The following is a 21779-nucleotide window of genomic DNA, read 5'->3' on the forward strand; positions in this document are numbered from 1 at the left end:
TGTTTGAGTCAGATATGGACAAACCCAACTGTTGGTATAATTTTTTTTATAAAATTGTTTTTGTCCATATTTAACCCAAACATGGGTTAAAAAAACAACCCAGCATTTTTTTTTTTTTTTTTTTGTGAATTCACTGTCAAAAAGTGACCCAGTTTGCCTTACATTTAGCTGAAGAACATCAAATACAAGCCAAAGTCAGTCATATATTCACTCTCATGTTGTTCCAAGCTGGAATGACTTTCTTTCTTTTCTGTGATAGAGAAGGAGAAGTGGAGCAGAATGACAGTCTTAGACACCATTATTTGGAAAAAGAGGTAATGGAAGTGAATGATGCCTGAGTGAGCAATCTCTATGACAGAAAGAACGGCATACGGGTTTTGAACGACTTGAGGAAACAGGATTTTTGTGTTAACTATTCACTTTAACTTCTAGACAAAATGACATGCGCCTCAGGTGAACTACGACTCCTCCAGTAATGTGCGTTTAGTTTGAATTATAAGAAAGTCCGACCCCTTAATCGCCTCCATAACACCCACCTCCCCTCATATTCCCTCCTCTTTCGAGCATGAGAATAATATGTGCCGAAAAGAAGCGCGTGCAGAGATCAGTCACTGTGCATGAGGCGGAACGAGCGCGAGTGAGAGAAGAGGAGCGCGCGCGCGCCTCACTGAGATTGGAGAGCTCCTTTCCGCGCCCTTTGATTACATGCATCAAATGGATTTCTTTAAATGATTTCTTTAAAATGCACAGTCAGGAACTGATTATTAAAACGTAACTGCATTGGAAATTCCCGATGAAGGGAGTGATATTACAGATATGTTTAATGGAAGAGTGCAGTGACACCTGCATTCCGAAGCGCGCGTCTTGTGTTCTGATAGCCGCACAGATTCGGTCTTAATGCAGTGTTTACCTGTTATCAACTATAATGGCGGAGCTGGAAGTTTTAAAAAATATCAGTTTTGAGAAGGGTGAGTCATGCATTACGCTGTTGAAATATCAGTCACATAATTGATTTATTTTCTGGCATGTGTGCACGTTATGCAATTGCGCCCTCGGCATTAAGGCACTTTATTCAGTCTAACCAATTAGATGTTAGATTAAGTCTCACATAATGCAACTAAACATGACAAATGTAGCCCGTGTGTTAGTGTCTTTGTGCTGGTCTTGGGTTTGTGCATGCTGTCTGAGAGGAGCTGTCCAGGGTTCTGCATCGGAATGCTGGTGGGAAGCCGTCCCAAAACACGAATCTACAGGCTTTGGCTAATTGAATGTTTGCCATCTATTTAGCTCCCAAGCTGTGAAACTTAATGCTCTGATTTTATAATTGACGTTCTGTCTCTTTGTGAGACTAATTGTATTAAAACCATTACGCTCCACCATGAAGAGCGTTTCCATCTGTATTTTTGGAGCAGTAAAATGGAATGGGATTTTTACCCCAGCCTTAAAAGTCTTCTTTATTAGAATGGGATTTTAGGTATCTGACAGCGATTCTGGTATTACTAAATAGTAATTATATAAAATGCAATCAAAGATGTAATACTCACATACACAGATTTATGTGTTGCTTCTTGCTTTAGACACCAGCAGTTCTAAATGATTTCAAAACCAAGTCAGTTTTGGTTGTGTAGTGTTACATTTGAGGACTATTGTAATATCCCTTGCTATTATTGCACCAGCCTGAGATGATATGATGCTTGATATAATGAACCGTAAAGGTGTTTATGAAGGAGTGAACCTTTCCTTCGGTGCTTTTCTGCTATTTTTGTAACCCAAAGTTACTTAAATGATTCCTTTGGAGACTCTGGCGAAGGATTCTCTTTGAAAGGCAATATTATGCCAACAGGTTGCTCTCATACGGTTTGTGAGTTTATGTATGTTTTTGACTGCAGTGACTGTTTGCTACTCCCCCGCAAAAGAGAAAATAGGTCTTTCATGTCAAAAATGTGCTTTTTCCCCTCAGATAATGATGATTCACTGCAGTATTCCTTTCATTTTCAGACCTCACCTACGTACATCCTTTCCTTCCATTTCCTTTCCTTTCCTAACATAAGTTCTGTAAACTAAAAAAATATATGTTTTTATTTGTGGATCCAAACTACCATGATAGTGACACAAAACTTGCTTAGTTTGTCTTGTGTATCAGTTTGTTGAGCAAACTGAGAAGGTTATGTAGAGTTACTTTAATACACCAAAACAAGTATATCAGTGAAATGGAAGAAACTTCACTAAGGAGAACACTAATCACGCTAACGGTGAAACAACTTTTATAGCAAAATATAATCCAAAACACTACATTAAGCTAAAACATCTAATAACGAACATTTAAGTCATCATAAGTCCACGTGTTTTGCCCAAAAACACAAATTATTCAAGTGCAATCAATTATTCAGTGATCAAACTGAGCATGCTCAGCAGCCGTTACCACCAAACTTTACATCGCAAGTTCTTGTTGTTTATTATTTGCTGTTTTTTGTTGTCATCTTTTTTACATTCAATAGTTCATTCAACTTAATAGATTTAGATTTCGTCTAAGAATTTTTTTCAGTGTTTGCTGTCATTGCTCCCTGCCTTTCCTCCATTCTGTCTGTGTAGATTTCAGTGTATTTTTTCTAAATTAAAGGTGCAGTTAGCAATATCTGAGAAACATATTTGAAATCAACCCAAACAAACACGCCCCTCCCTTCATTGCTCCGCCCCTGAAGTGCATGAACATGCATGTCTCTTTATCATAGCTGAAGCCAAGCAAAATTAAGCGAAGATGATGAATAAGCGACAAGGAAGAACAAAAAATAAACAAGAGTATATACAAGCAAGTGTTGGTTGTTAGTTGCCAGCAGCTCCAGACAAACAATGACACTCAAAACTGTTACTACAGCTAACATTACAACAACAGCATATTATGAAACATAGCAAAACCAGTATTACTCATGTAGTAGTAGCAGTACCACGCATGTTTTCAGGCCTTCCCGCTTCGGTCCCTCCAGCGCTGGAAAGCTTTTCTAATATTAAATCGGGTCCTAAAGCTCTTGCCTGATCATAACCCTTCTTTTTCCAGTGATATTCCTCTGACCTTTTTTCTTTTGTAATGTCTCTCAGCCATCTCTCTTTCTACAGTCTTTCTTCAAATCTCCCTCTTGCTCACTCACTCTCTCCTCCCCCATCATGAGTGGACACGCCCCCTACTGCTAATTAGCTCACTCTCTCTCCTCCCCCATCATGAGTGGACACGCCCCCTACTGCTAATTGGCTCACTCTCTTTCCTCCCCCATCATGAGTGGACACGCCCCCTACTGCTGATTGGCTCACTCTCCCTCCTCCCCCATCATGAGTGGACACGCCCCTTACTGCTGACTGGGTCACTCTCTCTCCTCCCCCATCATGAGTGGACACGCCCCCTACTGCTAATTGGGTCACTCTCCTCCCCCATCATGAGTGGACATGCCCCCTACTGCTGATTGGCTCACTCTCCCTCCTCCCCCATCATGAGTGGACACGCCCCTTACTGCTGACTGGGTCACTCTCTCTCCTCCCCCATCATGAGTGGACACGCCCCCTACTGCTAATTGGGTCACTCTCCCTCCTCCCCCATCATGAGTGGACACGCCCCTTACTGCTGACTGGGTCACTCTCTCTCCTCCCCCATCATGAGTGGACACGCCCCCTACTGCTAATTGGGTCACTCTCCTCCCCCATCATGAGTGGACACGCCCCCTACTGCTGATTGGCTGCAATTGTGTTGTGCTGCTCGGGTCAATACACTTTTAACAAGCGCACTTACTGCACCTTTAATTATCCATTAACTTGGTGAAATAAAGGTAAACCAAGAGATTGTTTTTGGAATGTGCAGTAGCCCCATTTCTGTTTTATGTAAGCCATCAAGAGTAGTGAGCTCAAGATAATGGACAGGATTTTTCATTTAGATGTTGAATGTAGCCATAGGCCTCCCACTCTATAATCTAATAAGCTTCAGTTGCACAACAAGCACCATTAGAGCCAAGCTGGAGGTACATTTCCATTCAATGCATCTCCATGGCCATTCTCTCTGAGGTGGAGGAGATTAGACAGTTCACAGGGGTACTCGTTTCTGTTCTGTGAGATATCCGTATCAGCTCTGCTCCATCCTTGGGCTGGTTAAAGGGAAATGGCAAAGGGGAGGGGCTTCCCCAATTGGCCCAATACCTTCCTGAGCATCTCCCCGAACGCCAGCCTTCCTAACAGTGCTTCTTTGATGTCAATACTAGGGAATGCTGTCAGAGCAGCAGTCATGAATATATTAAGATTCTGCACAGTTATTTTGGCTCTGATGGATTGTGGGGGCTCAGTGGGGTTCCTGTTGAAAGCATGGTGGTGCAGAATGAGTAAAGGCAGTTATATCAGTTGCGTCTAATTAAGACAGAGAAGATGCGATAAGTGGTTGTTTTCTTTGTTTGGATCCACCATTTGGTGCGTGAATGTTGGGGATCTGCCTTCTCTCAAGGGTGCTCTGCAAGAAGCCAGTTTCCAATAGTGTCCACAAGGGTGCTATCGCTCTTTAATTAGTTCCCATATACTCCCACAAGATGTACCCTTCTGAATACCCTGACAGGTTTTCAAATTAATAATAGAAGAAATAAAATCTTATATTTGGCACTTCTATAAAAAGAGCACACTGCTGTTAAAGGTATAGTTCACCCAAAAATTAAAATTCTTTTTTTTTTTTTACCCATTTGACTTACTTTCTTCCATGGAACAGAGAAGGTGACTTTTTGAAGAATGTACTGTTTGCTTTTTTAAAATATATATAAAGAGAGAACTGGTATTGCTCCTGGTGGTCATGACATGAGAAATCAAATATGCATAGATTTTTTTTACAAATAACTGCAAGTAACTGCAAGTTTCATATCTTAAATCATCCTCCTCATTATAAACAAAGAAATTATTTAATCAAGCTCCAAATATGGTTCATGTGGATTTTGTGGGATTTGTGATACCACATGGGCAAATAAATTAGCATATGCCCGCCTCCAGAGCAAGACATCGACGAAGAGTTAAACATCATTGCACTATAGGCCCCGCCCACTGGCGTTCAGTCGCTTAACGTTTGACTTTATACCTTAAAGCAAATAGCTGCCTACACTGGATGTGAGCGTCACGTCAAAAGCAAATAGAATCCATTATAATCACTGATGCTGTCTACACTGATACAGTATACAGATGTGCATTTAGTTTCTACGTCATAATGCTTTTGTAAATCACTGTTTTATATGTATAATATTTTCAGAATGGCCGTTGATACTGTTTCCAATGCAATGACGTTAGCCAATCATAACAGTGGCCGTTTACTGACAAGCCTTAAAGGAGCCGCACCTTAAAAACTGATCATTTCAGACAGAGGATCAAAATGAGGATTGAAAATAAATAATCGTTTTTCCACATATATATTTGTTTTTGTTTGTTTTTTTGCAAAAAACTTTATTAACATTATAATCGAACCTCAAGAAACATAATAAAATGAATAAAAAACAATCCCATGTCATGACCCCTTTATATTTTGGTCTGATCTCACACAAAGCTATCAGAGACATTGAATATAATGCACAAGTTTTCATGACAGAATTCTTTTGGGTGAACTATACCTTTAATAGCCAAGTTGAATAACTTAAGAGTGTTCTATATAGTTTCTCTTATCAAATAACAAGTTTTTAAAATCCATACGCAGAGAGACCCAACAGTCTGCTTATTCCCAGAAGATATACGCAGTTTGTCCTGCTATGGAGAGTGGAGCACCCAGATTCTCCTGCACAAATATTGTTTGTCAAAAAGAGTCTTTGGAGTCAAGAGAGTTTAAATGCCACATTACAGGCCTTCTGCCCGCTGCGTCTGAGATGGACATCTTCCTGCATCTGACCAGCGGTCAGGTCACAAAGGTCAAAAAGCAGAGCAACGGTTAATACAATTTCATATGTGGATGAATTCATCTTCACTCTAGCATGTGCAGCATAAAAGAGAGGAGGAAGACTGAAAGAAAACGAGGAGGGCACGAAAATGTGAAGACTTCGGAGAAATGCATTCATATTGCAACTTTTGAGACTGAATGATTTATAGTGGATGTTCAGTTGATATCATGAGGAGTTTTCAATAAATTAGTGGCTTCTTTTCCGGTACTCTCGCGCTCCATGACCTCAATTCACAGCATTGGACTTGAGAGAGATCCACCAACGTTTGGAAGTTAAATCCCTCCTCTTAGGTTTGTCAAAGAGCTCATTTTAGATCTTTTAAAAGTTACATCTTTCTGTCTGCATTAACTTCTTTATGCTGCAATGGTTTTATGTGGCCTATGAACACTAATGTCCTAGTTTTGAGGACAAAAATGCCCATCGGATTTTGTGGGATCACAGTCAGTTGTACTCATGTTATGTCATACCATTAATATTATCTGCTTTCTCTTCCATCTCTTTTACTTATGCTGCTCACTTTGACCCTCTAGGACAAAAACACATCTGTTCAAAGCCTCACCATCATGCACATTTCCCCCACAACAATACATTAGCTATTCTGTGTAAATCCCTGCTCGCTACTGCTTTTTACTGTCACAAAGGTTCAAAGGCTCCATGTGAATAGCTAGCGGGATAGAAGATAGATGACCAAAGAGAGGGTGGAGTGAGTGAGGGTTTCTGGGTAAAGAAGTGGGCGTTAGATGTGTTCGGCTCGCAGTCTTAAGGGAAGTGAGCAAGAGGAAGTACTTTAAGGATGACACTCAGTTTCGAGCGGTCACTTTTTTGTTTTGATGTCTCGGGATCCTTTTTCGTGACATCAGAGCGCTCGGCCAATGCCAGCGTGGCGTCTCTTTTGGCCCGTAGGTTCTACCATGTTGGAGGCAGCGTGGCGGTGCCACAGAAGTGTCGTTTGGCATATATAGGTGAGACGTTTTCTTGTAAGAGTAAGTGTGTGTGTGCAAGGGATGGATAGTGTATCATATCAGTTGTCAGCTGATTTTTTCTTTTTTTACATTTGTATCAAAACACTTTAAAAAAAAAAGTTGGATCAACTTGGTTGTTTAAGTCATTTCAACTTAAATTAAATTAAACTGGCTTTAAGGAATTAGTTGAAACTTGTATAACATAAAAAAGTTGAAAAAATAGCTTAACTTATTTTGATGAGTTAAAGCAATGTAAAAATATATATTATCATAATCTTGATAATATAATTTTTTACAGTGAAGTTAATGGATATTTCATTGTTCATGCTCACTTTCCCTATTTTTCCATCTATTCATCCATCCATCCATCCATCCGCAAATATCATAACATCAGCTTGTCTGCATTTGTATTAATGAGTGTATTCCTCATCCACAGATACATGATACAGGTCTCAAAGTCAGTTTGTCTTGTTGCGCTTTATTGTTTAATGGCTTTCCAGCTGTCAGTTTGGCTGAAATCACTAACCTCCTACTCCCTGCTCAGAGCCCTAAAATTATCTTGCATGTTCATTAGACTGACATGTGTGAGCTTGTGTTTTTACCGCTACATTGCATCAGATATGAGAGTCAATTGTAAAAGAGCAAAAAAAATTGATGCTCTGCCTATTATCACCTTTCAGAAATAGTGGAAGACATCTACTCTGGGATTCAGAGCCCAGGAGAGGGTGTGAGAATGACGGCGCGTGCCTTTCTCTGCCTGCTAGTCTACCTGACTGAATCTGTTGGTGTGAAACTGACAGTGTTTTGGGGAACAGATGGCTTAAAAAGCAGCGCTCTCCAACAAATGTAAACAAACCAGCTTTTGGGCTATTTTAAGTCTCAGAGAGATCTCTGTGCATGAGAAGGTGCACAGCTATGGTGTCCTATTTGAATGCATTTGTGCCCATTCCTGTCTGTCCCATTGGAGCTTGGTTTAATTAATCAAGAGCAAAATGCTTGGATTTCGATGCATGAAGAGAGTCGAAATTGAAGTGCTGCAGGTGAGAATGGGAGCAAATGTGTTATCGGATATTTGACACTGAACAATGAGAGCACAGAGCATGCACAGATATATTGTTGGGTATTTATAGCGCAGACTGTGCACATACACAGTTTAATCTGCTTTATTGGTGTGTGTGACATGTTCCCCATCCAGATCCCCTGCCTCACAGCGCTGTGAACACTATGACAGGCCTGCTAAACCATCAAACAGACTTGGCAGTGGCTCAGGCTTCTTATCCTCTTCTGGTGGAAAGCGCGTGGGGCGATATGTGGTTATTGCTTCAGCTATAATCTAACCTGATCTCTCATGATGATCTTGGTGGTGATCAAGATAACAGTGATTATTAGGGCTTCACAGTTATGGGCTTTTCAGTAGCTGAGACTGATGCTGATCTGGACATCTGGTGGGCTGATGGTAATGCTGATATATGATACAGTTTTATGGTGTTCATTGAGATGTACATAAATTAAAACATATTTTACTCTTTTTTTTTTATTAACACAAATTAAATGAGTCAATATATCATCAATCCTTCTTCCAAAATGTGTTTTTGTCTTACCCTGATTTACTTTGGTAAGCCTATTAAAAGTGTTTATATTTTAGACTTGTCATCTCTGTAAATAGAGAAAAGTTGCTCTGGCTAATTTGACGCGTGTCTGGTGTGGGAGGTCAGAGGTTAGTTAAGTGTGTGTGTGTGAGTGTGTGTGTGTGTGTGTGTGTGTGTACTTGTACAACTATCTTTGTGAGGACCAGTTTGAGTTTTAGACCACTGGAGTGAGGACAAAGAGAGTAAAGTGAGGACATTTTGGCCGGTCCTCACTTTCTGAGAGCCTTTAAAGGCCTGTTTGAGGGTCAAGACTTGGTTTTAGGGATAAGGTTATAATGAGGTTAAGGGTCGGTTTAGGGTCAGGGGTCGGGTTAGGCACTTAGTTGTGATGGGTAAGGTTAGGGTAAGCGGCTAGAGATTGCATTGTGTCAATGAATGTCCTCATAAAGATAGATGTACAAGAATGTGTGTGTGTGTGTGTGGTGTGGGAGGTCAGAGGTTAGTTAAGTGTGTGTGTGTGTGTGTGTGTGTGTGTGTGTGTGTGTGTGTGTGTGTGTGTGTGTGTGTGTGTGTGTGTGTTTGGTGTGGGAGGTCAGAGGTTAATTGTCACTATAAGTGAGAAAGGTTCAGCTAAATCTCCAACCCGTTTTAAACAAACGCTGAACAGAGGAGAGTCTGCTGGAGAAAAGAGAACGAGACAGAGCTCGTAATAAAACAAGAACCAACATTAGCTTGGTTTTTCAGAGATGGCGAGAACTGAGGGATTTGAAATGTTGTAAAAGCGACGCAGAGATGGTGTTTTTATACAGGTGAATAAGATGTTTTATTGAACAGATAAACTGCCATATATATAGCTCTCTAATAGAGTTGATTGTAGAGCATTATCTGTTTTGAAGATCATTTTATTATGGTTGTAGCGCTGTGCTGGAGTTTATTTTCAAGGAAATACCATGTCTTTTAATGGGTAAAGCTACAGTAACGTCTTCAGCTAGTCAGCTTGAGATCCTTTCCATCTAAACCCGTTATATCTCTTGAGCCCAGTAGTGAATGTTTTATGAGCAGGAGGATAATCTCTCTCTCTCTCTCTCTCTCTCTCTCTCTCTCTCTCTCTCTCTCTTCTGGTAATAAGAAGGAACCATATTCATCCCCACAGTCACACAGAGCCGAAGCACACAATGTTCTTCCACAAAATATATGCATTTTTTAACCGCCAAAAGGGCCAAAAGTCACATAGTGTACCTCTTAAAAGTCCCTAAAACAATGTAAAACTGAAAATGCTTTAATGTAAAATATGTATCATCGTTTAGAAAATCATCAGTACCTTCCCCAGGTGGTACAGTGCTGCTTTAGTTCAGTGGTTCAGCCAGTGTGATCTGAAGCGCAAAATGTTAATGCGTTGATGCATGTGATTCATTAAATGTTGTCATAAAATGAACCCAAATGTTGACATTATAACTGTTTCATTGTGTAATTCATCAACACAGAAGGCACTTATAATGAAATAAGTCATTTACACTCTTTGTATGGTGAACTTAGCTAACATTGTTGCTGAACAAGTATTAAAATATTATATTTTTGAAAAAACATTAATGAGAAGACCATCAGATTACAGCAGCAAAACATTATAGAGTGTGAGGAAATTTGTTATAGTTGTAAAGATATTTCAGTGCATTACTTTTATGCAGTGTCAGAAATTAAAGGCATATGAAGAGGCGGTTTGGTGAAGCTGTGCGCAGGTGTCTGACTGCATAATGCATGTCTCATCCCCTGTTTTGTGTTCCTGCTCTGATGGTTCTGAACACGCAGTGCTTTGTGATTTAGGCATCAGAGCCTGAGTCTCTACGACCCACTTATTCAGTGTTTGATATCTCCTGTACTTCTCACAGATCAGATCAGGCCGCTTTGATCTGCTCTCTCGTCTCCAGCCGTCGGTGAGCACATTTAGCTCTCCCACGTCTCCAATACCTATAAAGACACTCTCCCCCTGATTTATTTACACTTCGTGTCTCTTCTCCCTCCTGTCACTTTTAACTTTCCTGGGTCAAAAGCAGGTAAAAGCAGTAACGCTATTGTAGTATTGGATCTGCTTCTCCGTTTCACACAGCTGGCCTCTGTATTCAGCTTCTGTTTTCCTCTCTGGTTGCTTTGTGATGTTCTCTTAAGCTGCATCCCTTCCTAAATCCATCTGGCCCATTGACAAATATAGGAATATAAGTGCATTCTCAGCCAACAGCTTTTATTAAACAATCAGGTGGACTGCATCAAGAAATGGGGCATGGGTAATTGCACTGCAAAAAAGCTTTTCTTAGTATGGTTTCCAGTCCAAATATCAAAAAATTCTTAAATCAAGATGCATTTACTAGATAAGTAAAATTAGATAAGAAATTATGTCTTGTTTTCCGGGGGAATTAATCAAAATTAAGTGAGTTTTTGCTTAAAATAAGCAAAATGATCTGTCCATAGGGTAAGAAAAATAATCTCAATTCAAACAGAAACATGGACAGATAATTTTGCTTGTTTTAAGCAAAAACTCACTTCATTTTGATTTATTTCCCCAAAAAACAAGACATAATATCTTATGGCATTTTACTACTTCAGTAAATGCATCTTGATTTAAGAATTTTTTTATATATTTGGACTGGAAACAAGACACAAATACTAAGTAAGAAAAGCATTTTTTGCAGTGTGAGATAGGCTGTGTCCAGATTGCCCCCTTTACCCTTAAATAGGGCACTATTCGTGTACGCAATATACTGATCCCCGACCTAGGGAGTTAGGGAGTTGATTGAGACGCACCCAGAGAGCGATAGTGCAATACACATCTAACATAGGGTGCATCTCAATCTGCTCCGTGGCTGGCTGGGTTGTGAATCAGTGTATCGTGTAGCTACATGAATCATGCGGAGCAATGGGTTTGTGTCACTCGCTGTCGGAGAGATGAGAGAGAGAGAGAGAGAGAAAGAGCAGCATTGTGTATCTATTCTACGGAAAAAAATGAGTATTGGAAGCATTTCAGATATTTCAGTACATCGATATGTATCAAAAAATCTATATTTTTTGACAACACTGCATTGCACTTAGTTTATTATTTCAGATGCCTGTTTAAAAGACTACAACTGAAAATTGTATTTATTATATATAAAATTAAACCCACCAAAGTGGCTAGTTTGAGTGACTGCGTTACACTCCACTGCTGAAATACACACGCATTTGGTGGGTTGGCGGGTCTTAATGTCAAGCACGGGGTATGGGTCACTTTCGTCACAAAAACTGGATATAGTCAACAAACTGGAGTTGGGAATCAAGACCTGTAGTGGAAATGCTGCCTAAGAAATAGGGCTGCACGATATTGAAGAAAAATGCGTTATGTGATAACTCATTATATAATGCGATATTCGATATGCGATACGATAATGCTTAAAATATGTAAAATGTGTGTAAAATAAACTTAAATTATCTTAAAAATATATTTAAAATGATATAATCTACATATGTGTTTCTTTCTGTGACAATAAAACATCCCTACAACTTCTGAAAGTGAACATCATTGTTTTACTGTAGTATAAGAAGTGTTATTCTAACATCAGTGTAAACCACAGGGTTTAGGGGTTCAGGTTATCCTACATTAGGTTTATTAAACAACAGAAACCGAATGATCAAATGTAAAAATTAAAACTGTGCTTATAGTTTTCACTGTATGAATTAAATATATACTGATTCTTATTAAAACTTATTAATACAAAAGTTATTCAGCCAAGAGCAGTGAGTGATTTTCTCTTTGTCTTTTGTTCATGACCCCAGTTATTGCAAGCCGTTGTGATATGCATATCGCGATATATACATTTGCGTTATTTCAATAATTTCGATATATTGTGCAGCCCTACTAAAAAACTATGAACTAAAATGTGAAATTCATGAATTTATGCAAAAGAAAAAAATGCAGTATATTGTATATATGGGAATAAATACATTGCATTATACTATTTCTACTATACTTTCTACACTTTTTTTTTCTTTTCAATAAATTCATTCATTTATTTCACACATATTCTGCCCCAGAGTGCATATGAATTGTCTCTTTAACTCATTATTATCAGGCTGGCGTCCTGAAGCGAGGGGCTCTCGTCTTGTCAATCCTTCTCTCAAGTGTTCGCACCTCTCTCTGCAGCCTAATGAACACGTTTCGTTCCCTCGCTCCGCTCCCTCGAGATCTGAGCTGAGTCCCCACTGTGCAGAACGCAGTAATCGTCCGTGAAGGTTTACTCAACATAAGACTAATTTGTTTCAAATGAGCTGGAGAGACTCATGAGGACACCGATAATAGGAGGACGAGACTTAGAGCGAGGGAGAGAGACCCTTATTAACTGTTCATTAGTCCTGACCACTAATTAAAATGGATTTCTTAATTTAGAGATCTAATTGATGACCCTCAGTTGTAGCGTCAAGAGCGGCAGCATGTGCTTGTCTGTGACCTTTGACCCTCCTGGCCATTCCTTCACACCCTCCAGTTTGGCTCTTTGCAAATCCCAATTAAGTTGCATGATTTGGCATACTGAGTCAATTGGAGAGCATGTGTCCTCACGGATGTTGAGTGTCCTTGTGGAAGTTGATGTACTGTTGCTTCCATGTTTTTTAAAATTCTTATCACACTTGTTTGGGTCCCATGAGTCCAAGAGCACACAGTAATCCAGTTCCTTCAAAACAGGTCTATATGGAAACATGTAAGCAGCACACAGTGTTTTTATTTTGTGCTTCAGTTGGTCTTTGAGATACAAATGTGTGAGGGTTATTTAAAGTGTGGGTTGTTGTAGAAAGCCACCAACTATTCATCCAAAGTACAGCTTTGCTTGCACGAGGGAACAGCAGCCTAGAGATCTTCTGAACCATAGTGTCAACATTTTACAAAAACACTCACCAGGAGTTGGAAGCTAAACAAAAAAGCAAAGAAAGATAAATTCTTTGTTTATATGCTGCATAAACATTTGCTACAGAGTACAAAAAGCTTATCTTTTCAGAAGAAACCTCAAGGTAGTGAGCTGACTTTGCTGTCTACTGCCTATAGGGGGCTGCCTTCAAAATGCTAATTCACACAGACGCCAAACAAACGTCAGATCGGTGCGTTACCCCTGTTGGCATCTGTTGCCGTTGGTCTGCTTTTGTTCTCAATCGCATTTATCAGGTTGAGGAATGTTTGAGAAGTGTTGTAGCCTCATCTGGTGATTGTCTGCATTGGTTTCCGTCTGTCGTTGTAGTGTGAATTAGCCTTAAGACAGCGTCCTTAACCGAGATGGATCTTATGAGTGGCTGATTTGAAATGCTGTCCACCCAACAAATGAGATGCGATTTTATTCTCTTTGGGTGTGTTCACGCATGGCATGTTTGGTTGGATTAAAACGAACCCGGGTGCGATTGCTCTGTTAGTGCGGTTCATTTGAATAAGTGTGAACACTGCCATCCGAATCCTGGTGGAATAACATCCGTTAATGTCATGCATAAGTATTATAGGGTAAACAGTAGTGGGAACGCTCACTAGTGACCAAAAACCCAGCTTAAATGATTTTTGAGTGAACTATCTCTTTACCATCCTGCCTAGGTAGGCAACTCTGTGCTCACTAAGGGCCCTATCATACACCCGGCGCAATGCAAGTTTTTTTTGCTAGTTTCAGCCTGACGCAGTTATCATTTTCACGTCCTGCACCACGTTGTTTAAATAGAGAATATAAACGAGGTGTGTGTAGGCGCATTGTTGGTGCGTTGCTATTTTGAGGCAACTGAAATAGACTATTACCATAATACTATTTTTTTTGTTATTTAAAGTGTGTTAGTAATATGAGCCTATAGGTGGGTCCAAAACGCGTGTACACTTTGTCCCGTAGATGGTCTCGCTTTAACCTCACGCACGAGCAGATCTGTTTCCTCGCTAGAGACGCGTTCAGTTTTTTCGCCTACAAATTCCGTCATGTAAATAGCGAATCCGCCATGGCACGAGCACAACTGGCTTTTAAAGGGAATGTGAGATGAGACCCTGATTGGTTCATTCCACGTAACGCCCAAAACACACCCATTACTCATTATGAGAACAGGGACAAACCTTTTAGAGCATACGCCGGGAGCGCCGACCATTTTTCCCGTCGTTAAACTAGCAAAAGTGGATTCGGACAAGCACTAAGTGCACTTGCACCGTGCGCTTTAGACCATGAGCTAAGATCGTTAAAATAGGGCCCTAGTTTTGAAAAAAAGCTCAAGTCTCCATTCCCCTAGAGATTATGCTGTAGCTTGTTGCTGCTCACGTCTGCATTGCAACATGTGCTACAAACTTATTTTCAAACCCAGCTGGAGGCGAAGACATACAGAACGACCTCGAGGGAGAGCGAGAACCTGAGACAGTGTGTTGCAGAGGAAAAGGTGGAGCCACTGCTTTCAAGAGAATGAAAATCAATAGTTTTCTTCCTCAGTAACGCTGTCTGACAGAGACTTTGCAATCACTGAAACTTCATAAAGAGCAAGAGAGTGAGAGAGAAAAGTATTGGGAAAGTTTTATGTGTGTGCGGACCGGACTGAAACTGCAGTATTATTATGTCTGTGAATATATATTCTGCTTTTGGGTGCTATTTGACACTTCTTCAGTTGCTCTGTTATTACTTTTCTAGTTCAGAAACTCCGGAACAACAGAAATCTTTGTGGTGGAAAAAAGAAGATTTGCAATCTGACGCCACAAAGGCAAAAGAGTAGATTAAAAATACCTAAATTAAAAGAGGAAGGAAGAAGAACATTGGAAGCCAGACTAAACCAAGCACTTAATAAGACCAGAGAGTGTGCTATTCTGTCACAGTATCTTAATATGCTTTGGAGAGTGACCTGAATCTTTCATTATAAGACGGGCTTGTTTGAAGAGAGTGTGAACTTAAGAATCTCTCTTTCCTTGTTTTCTATCTCTGCCCCTTGTTTTTTTACATTAACATGTAAGATATATAAGGTTGAGATACAGTAGAATAAAAGGTTTGTTTTTTAATCATGTGACTCTGAAGACTGGAGTAATGATGCTTAAAAGTCAGCTTTGTAGATCTAGACTAACTATGAGCATGCATTTACTCATCTCACTTGCACAAAAATACATATTCAGTATTCCTCAAAATCATTAAAGTCCCACTGTGGTGAAAATCAAGTTTTTAATGTAGTTTATATGTCTATGTGGTGTTTTTAATATGCTTTAAGACAAAGCATGTGTAAATTCATAAGTCGACACCATTGCTGAGTATTTTCTCCTTAAAACTGCAGTGAACCAAAGACAGTCTCAAAAACACGCTTTGAAATCGCTGGTGTTTCTGACGTCACAAACTACCTTGTAACCAATCAGATCAACGTGTGATCGTCCACCAGTGGATCTCTGAGCTGAGTGAGTGAGTGGAGGTGGGGCTCATTTGCATATTCATAGAGCCACGCATACTAAATGAGGCAAGGGTGTCAAGTTACATTCAAGATATTTTAAGGCATGAAGATTTTTTTTCAAGGAATAAACATTTAAATTTGTCATGTTGGTGATCAAAGATTAGTTTTAAGGGATACAACTATTGACTACAAATGGACTTTAGAAAGTGAAATGCAAACCCAGAGAATTGAACTTGCAATAAGTAAATATGTTAAATGACACAAATATACTTTATGTATTTAATCTTACTTTATTAACCAATGTTTTTGTGGCTGACCTTCGATGATCCAATTCAACTTTACTAATGAGCAAAATTTACTTTAGTGCAGTGGTTCTCAAAGTGCGGGGCGTGCAAAAGTAACGTCATAATAAGTAACTACGTAACGCAATTAGTTACTTTTACTTACTTGGTTTTGGGGTGTGGTTGATGGGTGGGGGCATGGTTTGGGGCGTGGTTGATGGGTGGGGGTGTGGTTTGGGGCGTGGTTGATGGGTGGGGGCGTGGTTGGGGGTGTGGTTGATGGGTGGGGGCGTGGTTTGGGGCGTGGTTGATGGGTGGGGGCGTGGTTGGGGGTGAATGCAGTTATTGTACTTTAATACATAAAGTAATACATCCTTTCCATTCAACGTTTGGCCCGCAACAATAGAATAATAAAAAAATTCTAATAGTTTAGCTTTTATAACACCTTTTACCTCACACTATTTCTTTTCATGGCCATAGGTTAAAATAAAAAAAATAAAAAATCTACTACACTATTTCAGTAAAAAACTATTTCAATCCTCCTGATGTTCTCTTGTAGCCTTTACTTTCCTTATGTGGGCTTCTAGGTCGCTAGCACCTTTATTTGACACTAATCCCGACCGAAACGAAAACACATGATTTTTTATTAATTTTTACGCTGTTAGTAAAAAAAATTACTACATTTTATCTCGTGCTTGACCGTAAACTGAAACGTCGAGTCATGCTGCTACAATTCTGTTAACATAAAGTCTGCCTACTTTGATTTGATTGGTCATTTCAAATATTCTGACATTGACGAGCAGTGACAGACCAATGAGGCTGAGATGAACACACACACACACACACACACACACACAAACACACACACAGGCCTCTGATTTCTGATGTGCTCTGCTTGCCGCTGCGGATTGAGGAACGCATTGATGAGCCGGTTTCATATGTTTTGTGTGCAAAGGCAAGCGCCAGTCAATTTAAAGTACACGCTTAATGGTCCCATGAAAAACAGTGAAAACCGGACATTTTCATGAATTTATAAAAAAAACCTGGACGCCCCTTCACGTAAAAAGTGGACATGTCCGGGCAAAAGAGGACGTTTGGTCACCCTACATATATTTCTGTTTAACTGGCACCACACAGTACCTACTTTCGGTCTTCTATCTGGGTGCAAAGTGAGTGTCAGTGTTTGGAGAGGGTGAGAGAGAAATTAGAAACAGGGTTAGTGGGTGTTTCAAATGAGGAATAGAAAGCATTGTCTTTCATGGTCATGTCAAATCTAATTGGATTGTGGATTGTGTCCCAATCTGCGAAGTGCTGATAGTGAAAGTGGGCCTGGTTTGGTTGGGACAGGAAGAGGATGGTGCCGCACTCTTGCTCTCATTTTAGATGAATAGATGAGTCAGTGGAAGGGATAGAAGCTAGAGAGGGATAACTCTGGATTTGTAGATCACTGTAAAACATGATCTTTCAATGTCTGGCTTTTATAATCTGGGTCATATTCATTGTTTTTACCCAGAGACCCATATCTAACGTGGGTTCTTCATAAGCATCTTAGCTCAGCGAACTACTGTTCATCCTGTGTGAATTGGAGCATATGGAGGACTTTTCCTTATCTCTCTCTAATGTACTGTATTTTATAATTAATTTTCAGACATGTTAATTCCACTTCATCATCACAGGCCGTGAATTGGCGCACAATGTCTGAGCCTGCATCCATTATGCCCTTCTAATCTAGCAGAGAAGTGTGTTTTGACTGTTTATGAGTGTGTGCATCTACATCATGTTGACGCCTCTCTGAGAGTGAGATTAGTTTTTAAATCCTTCTCAATTGTCCTGTCGATTATGTTCAACCCTGCTCCAACTGATCTATATCCTTCAGTACTGCGGTCTTGTGTTCGATGCATGTGTTCAACAAGAACTGAAATAGATAGAACTGTGATATTAGGCAAATATATGGTGCGAAGATGATCTCTGGGGCCGGTTTCACAAAGATAGACTTTGACTATGGCTTAGATATAGTAGATAGTCAGACTTCAGATAGACATCTAAATCAGACCGTTGCACAAAGCACTTAAGACTATCTTAAGTAGGACTACACTGCAATGCATTCTGGGTAAAATAAGACACTTTTCAAAACAAAAAACATGGCGGATCGAGTAAGCGCATTCAACCGCTCAGTGCAGTTTACCCCAGCAGAAAATATGTGTTTGTTGGAGGAGTATAACAGTTACAAGGACATTTTACTTGGGAAATTTAGCGGAGAATGTAGTAACAAGAAGAAATGTTTAAATTATGAGCCATTTTCCCTTTTCTTTTGGCTGTTTGTAAATGTAACTGATTGTTACTGCTGGTTGCCAAGGTAACAGAGTCTTAGACCTAAGTTAGCCTGGGGGTAAGGCGTCTAATTTTTTTGGTCTAAATTAAGTCAGTCTTTATTTTTGTGAAACAGTCTAACTTGCATTAGACTAGTCTATGAGCAAATATTAGACTTGTCTAACACTATAGACCGGTCTAAAATAGCTTTGTGAAATCGGCCCCTGATGTTCAGAAGGTATTTTTCATACTTAAGATATTGTGTAACAATACACAGTATCTCATATTGTTGCCTTTTTTCTTTTTTTAGTACGGTCATCATTTACTCACCCTCATGTTGATCTAAACTGGTATGATTTTCTGTTCTTTTTTCCATGAAGGCATATAGTTACATCTAAACATACTATATATCTAAACTCAAAATGGACAAAAAAAGCTCCAAATTGTACTCGCGTTTGTGTATATTCAAGTATTCTGTGTGAAAACATTTCACACCAGGTTTGATCCTCACATGTAAATTAATCACATCAGTGATTAATGATTTATATTCTACGGAGCCCCTAAATGGATGTGGTAATGAGTAAAAAAAATGAGATGGGAGAAAAAATATCTTTAATGCTTTTGTGTTCGCTCGCAAAAGTTTTGTGTTCCTCCGATAAAATGCTAGCCTTGCTAACTTTCTCGGGTAACGCAAACATTTTACGAGCGAACGCAAAAGCATTGACATACGTTTTTCCTGCCATCTCATATATTTTTCCTTCCCCATGTCCATTTAGTGGCTCCGTAATATTACAATCTATTCGTCATAAAAAGTTATCATATGGCTTATGATGAAGATCACCATTAATTAATAGTTTAAATTATTTTCATATATTTTCAGCATTCGTTTTAGTCATTTTTACATAGTGTCTTTGTAAATTTTTTAAACATTTCTGTTTATGTTCAATATTTTATATTCATTTAATAATCTAAAGAAAAGAAAAATGATGAAAGAATTAAAAATTGTATGTGAAATTGCAATTCGCATTTCTTAAATGTACATGGGACTATAATCAGTCATGTCTTGCTATTAGGTGCATGGCTTTATCCAACCGAATTCCCATCGGTCTAAAATCACATGCATACATGCATATATATTAAACATCAGCTTTTCGTATTGGCCAATATTTTATTGCTTTATGTGATGTTTAACTATTAGTAAGAATACATACAGTTAAGTTGCACTTTGTTAGGAAACAGAGTATTAAATGTGTTTGTCTCCTGTATACAGTAAATCACTTCACGTTCCACTCCCGCTTTATATCATCCGAGAGCTCGTTCCTCCCACCAGCCCCTCAGGCCATCCCGCTTCCAGCGTGTCAGACAGAGAACACACACGTGCTTCACGCACAGTTTCATCTGCTCGATTTCACATATGGGATTCTCCTTGGCGACCTGAAATCACACTGACAGTATAAAGTAGAGCAGGTTTGGAGAGAGAGTTTTCAGGCTTTGTGTGTCCTTCCCCTCAGCGCTCTGATGGAGGAGATGAGCCGAAGCACACGCGTGTCACGGTGCGAAGTGATTTTGAAGGAAAAGCATCTCCGCTTCATGCACACGTGCACGTGTTCTCCTCTCGAGCTTGTCTTTGCAGCTCTGTTTTGCAGAGAGCCAGCCAGAAGTTTTATTTAGAGACCGTCAGATCTGTCAGGCGATGTGAAGCCGATTGGTCCCAGTGGGCCTGTAGGACTGGGAGTTCCCATCTCACTCGGTCAAGAAGATGAGCTGGGTTGCAGGGAACATCTGCTGTGTTGCATCATGTTGGCTTTTGTTTGTTGCAGGCTTCCTGAACTTTCTTTAACCTTTTCAGTTTAAGGGTGCTCCGTTCGATTGGGCGCCGGTCGTTATCGGTCGATAATTGCTATATAGTTTGATCAGTGGTTTCTATAAAGGCCGATCCGATGACTCCGAAGACAAATTTTCTATGCTCAGCTAAAATTGCGTCACTATTCACCGGTCTGTTCTACCAGGTTTCAGAAAAAGACAATTCATTTGCAACGTCATTGCAACGACAGCAAGAAACTAGTGCTGTGATATTTTAGTGCATTTATTTCCTTCACATTTATTTCCTTAAATTAGAGTTAACTTAACCAGAACCAGGTCGTAAACTGCAGTCTAGTTGCTGAACTGCACGACGTGCTCAATATAAAAAGAGTTATTAAAACTGTATTTAGCCATGAAAGAGAGACTGTTATGTGTTTGGGCTTTGGGCTTCGGGTTCACAGCTAAAAGGTCAAATACACACAGAAATATGTCAAAATACCCGGCTTGAAGAGTATTAATTTAAACACAGTTGGTCATGTCTTAAGTGAACATAAACAGTTGGTAAATAAATTGCATGTGTAACAGTATATCATAGACATTGTTGTTAAGAATTGCTACATAACATCCATGGGCTTTATTTTTATCATGTGGTATTATTTATTTCGGTTATTGCCGATACTGGGGTGCGTTTTCCGTACAATGATGCAACCTGCTGCTTCACTACCATAGAACGATGCATCGTTGAAGAAATCAACTAGCTACAGGTAGTCACGAAACTGTATTGTCGCAAATTGGTCGTTCAACCACGTTGGCTTATGACATCACGCACGTGTTGGAGTAATAACTTATTTTAATGAATCTCTTTGAGATCGAATTAACGCTAGATGTTTTGATATTAATTACAGACATGACATCTGAGGACTATTTCTCATTTTTCTCAGTTATTTTGCTTTATTTCCAGATTCAATCATAGACTCGTTCTTACATAGTAGAGCACGTTCGCACATGCGCACTCTTCAAAAAACGACACTTTAAATCTCTTGACAAACTAAAAGATGTAAATGACATTTGTATGTATTCTGAATAAAAGACACAGGTTGCACTGAATGTCAGCTTGATTATTTTGCTCAAGATAAGGATTTATTAAGTCCACATGTCATGCAAACTAGAAACTCTGCTTCTAACCACAGGTCGAGATCTGTCGTTCCAAACACACAACTCTGCGATGCTGTTTGCGAATGTTCGTTGGAACGATGGTTTTGGGAAACACCGACTCGTTGAACTGCTGATAACAACGGAACTTGCGAACATAGTTGGCTAACGATGCTTTCGGGAAACACACCCCTGGTCGATACTGCTCCCAAAAATCCTGAGCGGAGCCTGGTTCCAGTTGCCAGTTATCCCATTTCGTCATATCCCACCACTCAATGCGCTCAATAACTGCTCTACATGCGTCATAATTAAAGTGAAGCCCATCGTCACACTTTCAAAAAATATCCATAGTGCTGT

General features: G+C 39.6%; 1 protein-coding gene across 4 annotated transcripts in view; it reads left to right on the forward strand.

The window, feature by feature from the left end:
- Nucleotides 1-627: 627 nt before the first annotated feature.
- Nucleotides 628-21779, forward strand: part of plch1 (phospholipase C, eta 1) — a gene marked incomplete at its 5' end in the record, with an annotated part of 65161 nt that continues 44009 nt past the window's right edge. For 3 of the 4 annotated variants that reach the window (XM_084124499.1, XM_084124497.1, XM_084124498.1), the window contains one exon: nucleotides 6730-6898. In XM_084124499.1, coding sequence (XP_083980625.1) covers nucleotides 6730-6898 — 169 coding nt within the window. Of the gene's footprint in view, nucleotides 969-6729; nucleotides 6899-21779 lie in introns of those variants that run through there. The other variant, XM_084124496.1, reaches the window with a different exon arrangement.

This window comes from Abramis brama (assembly GCF_963993115.1).
Source record: "Abramis brama genome assembly, chromosome: 9".
NCBI lineage: Eukaryota > Metazoa > Chordata > Actinopteri > Cypriniformes > Leuciscidae > Abramis > Abramis brama.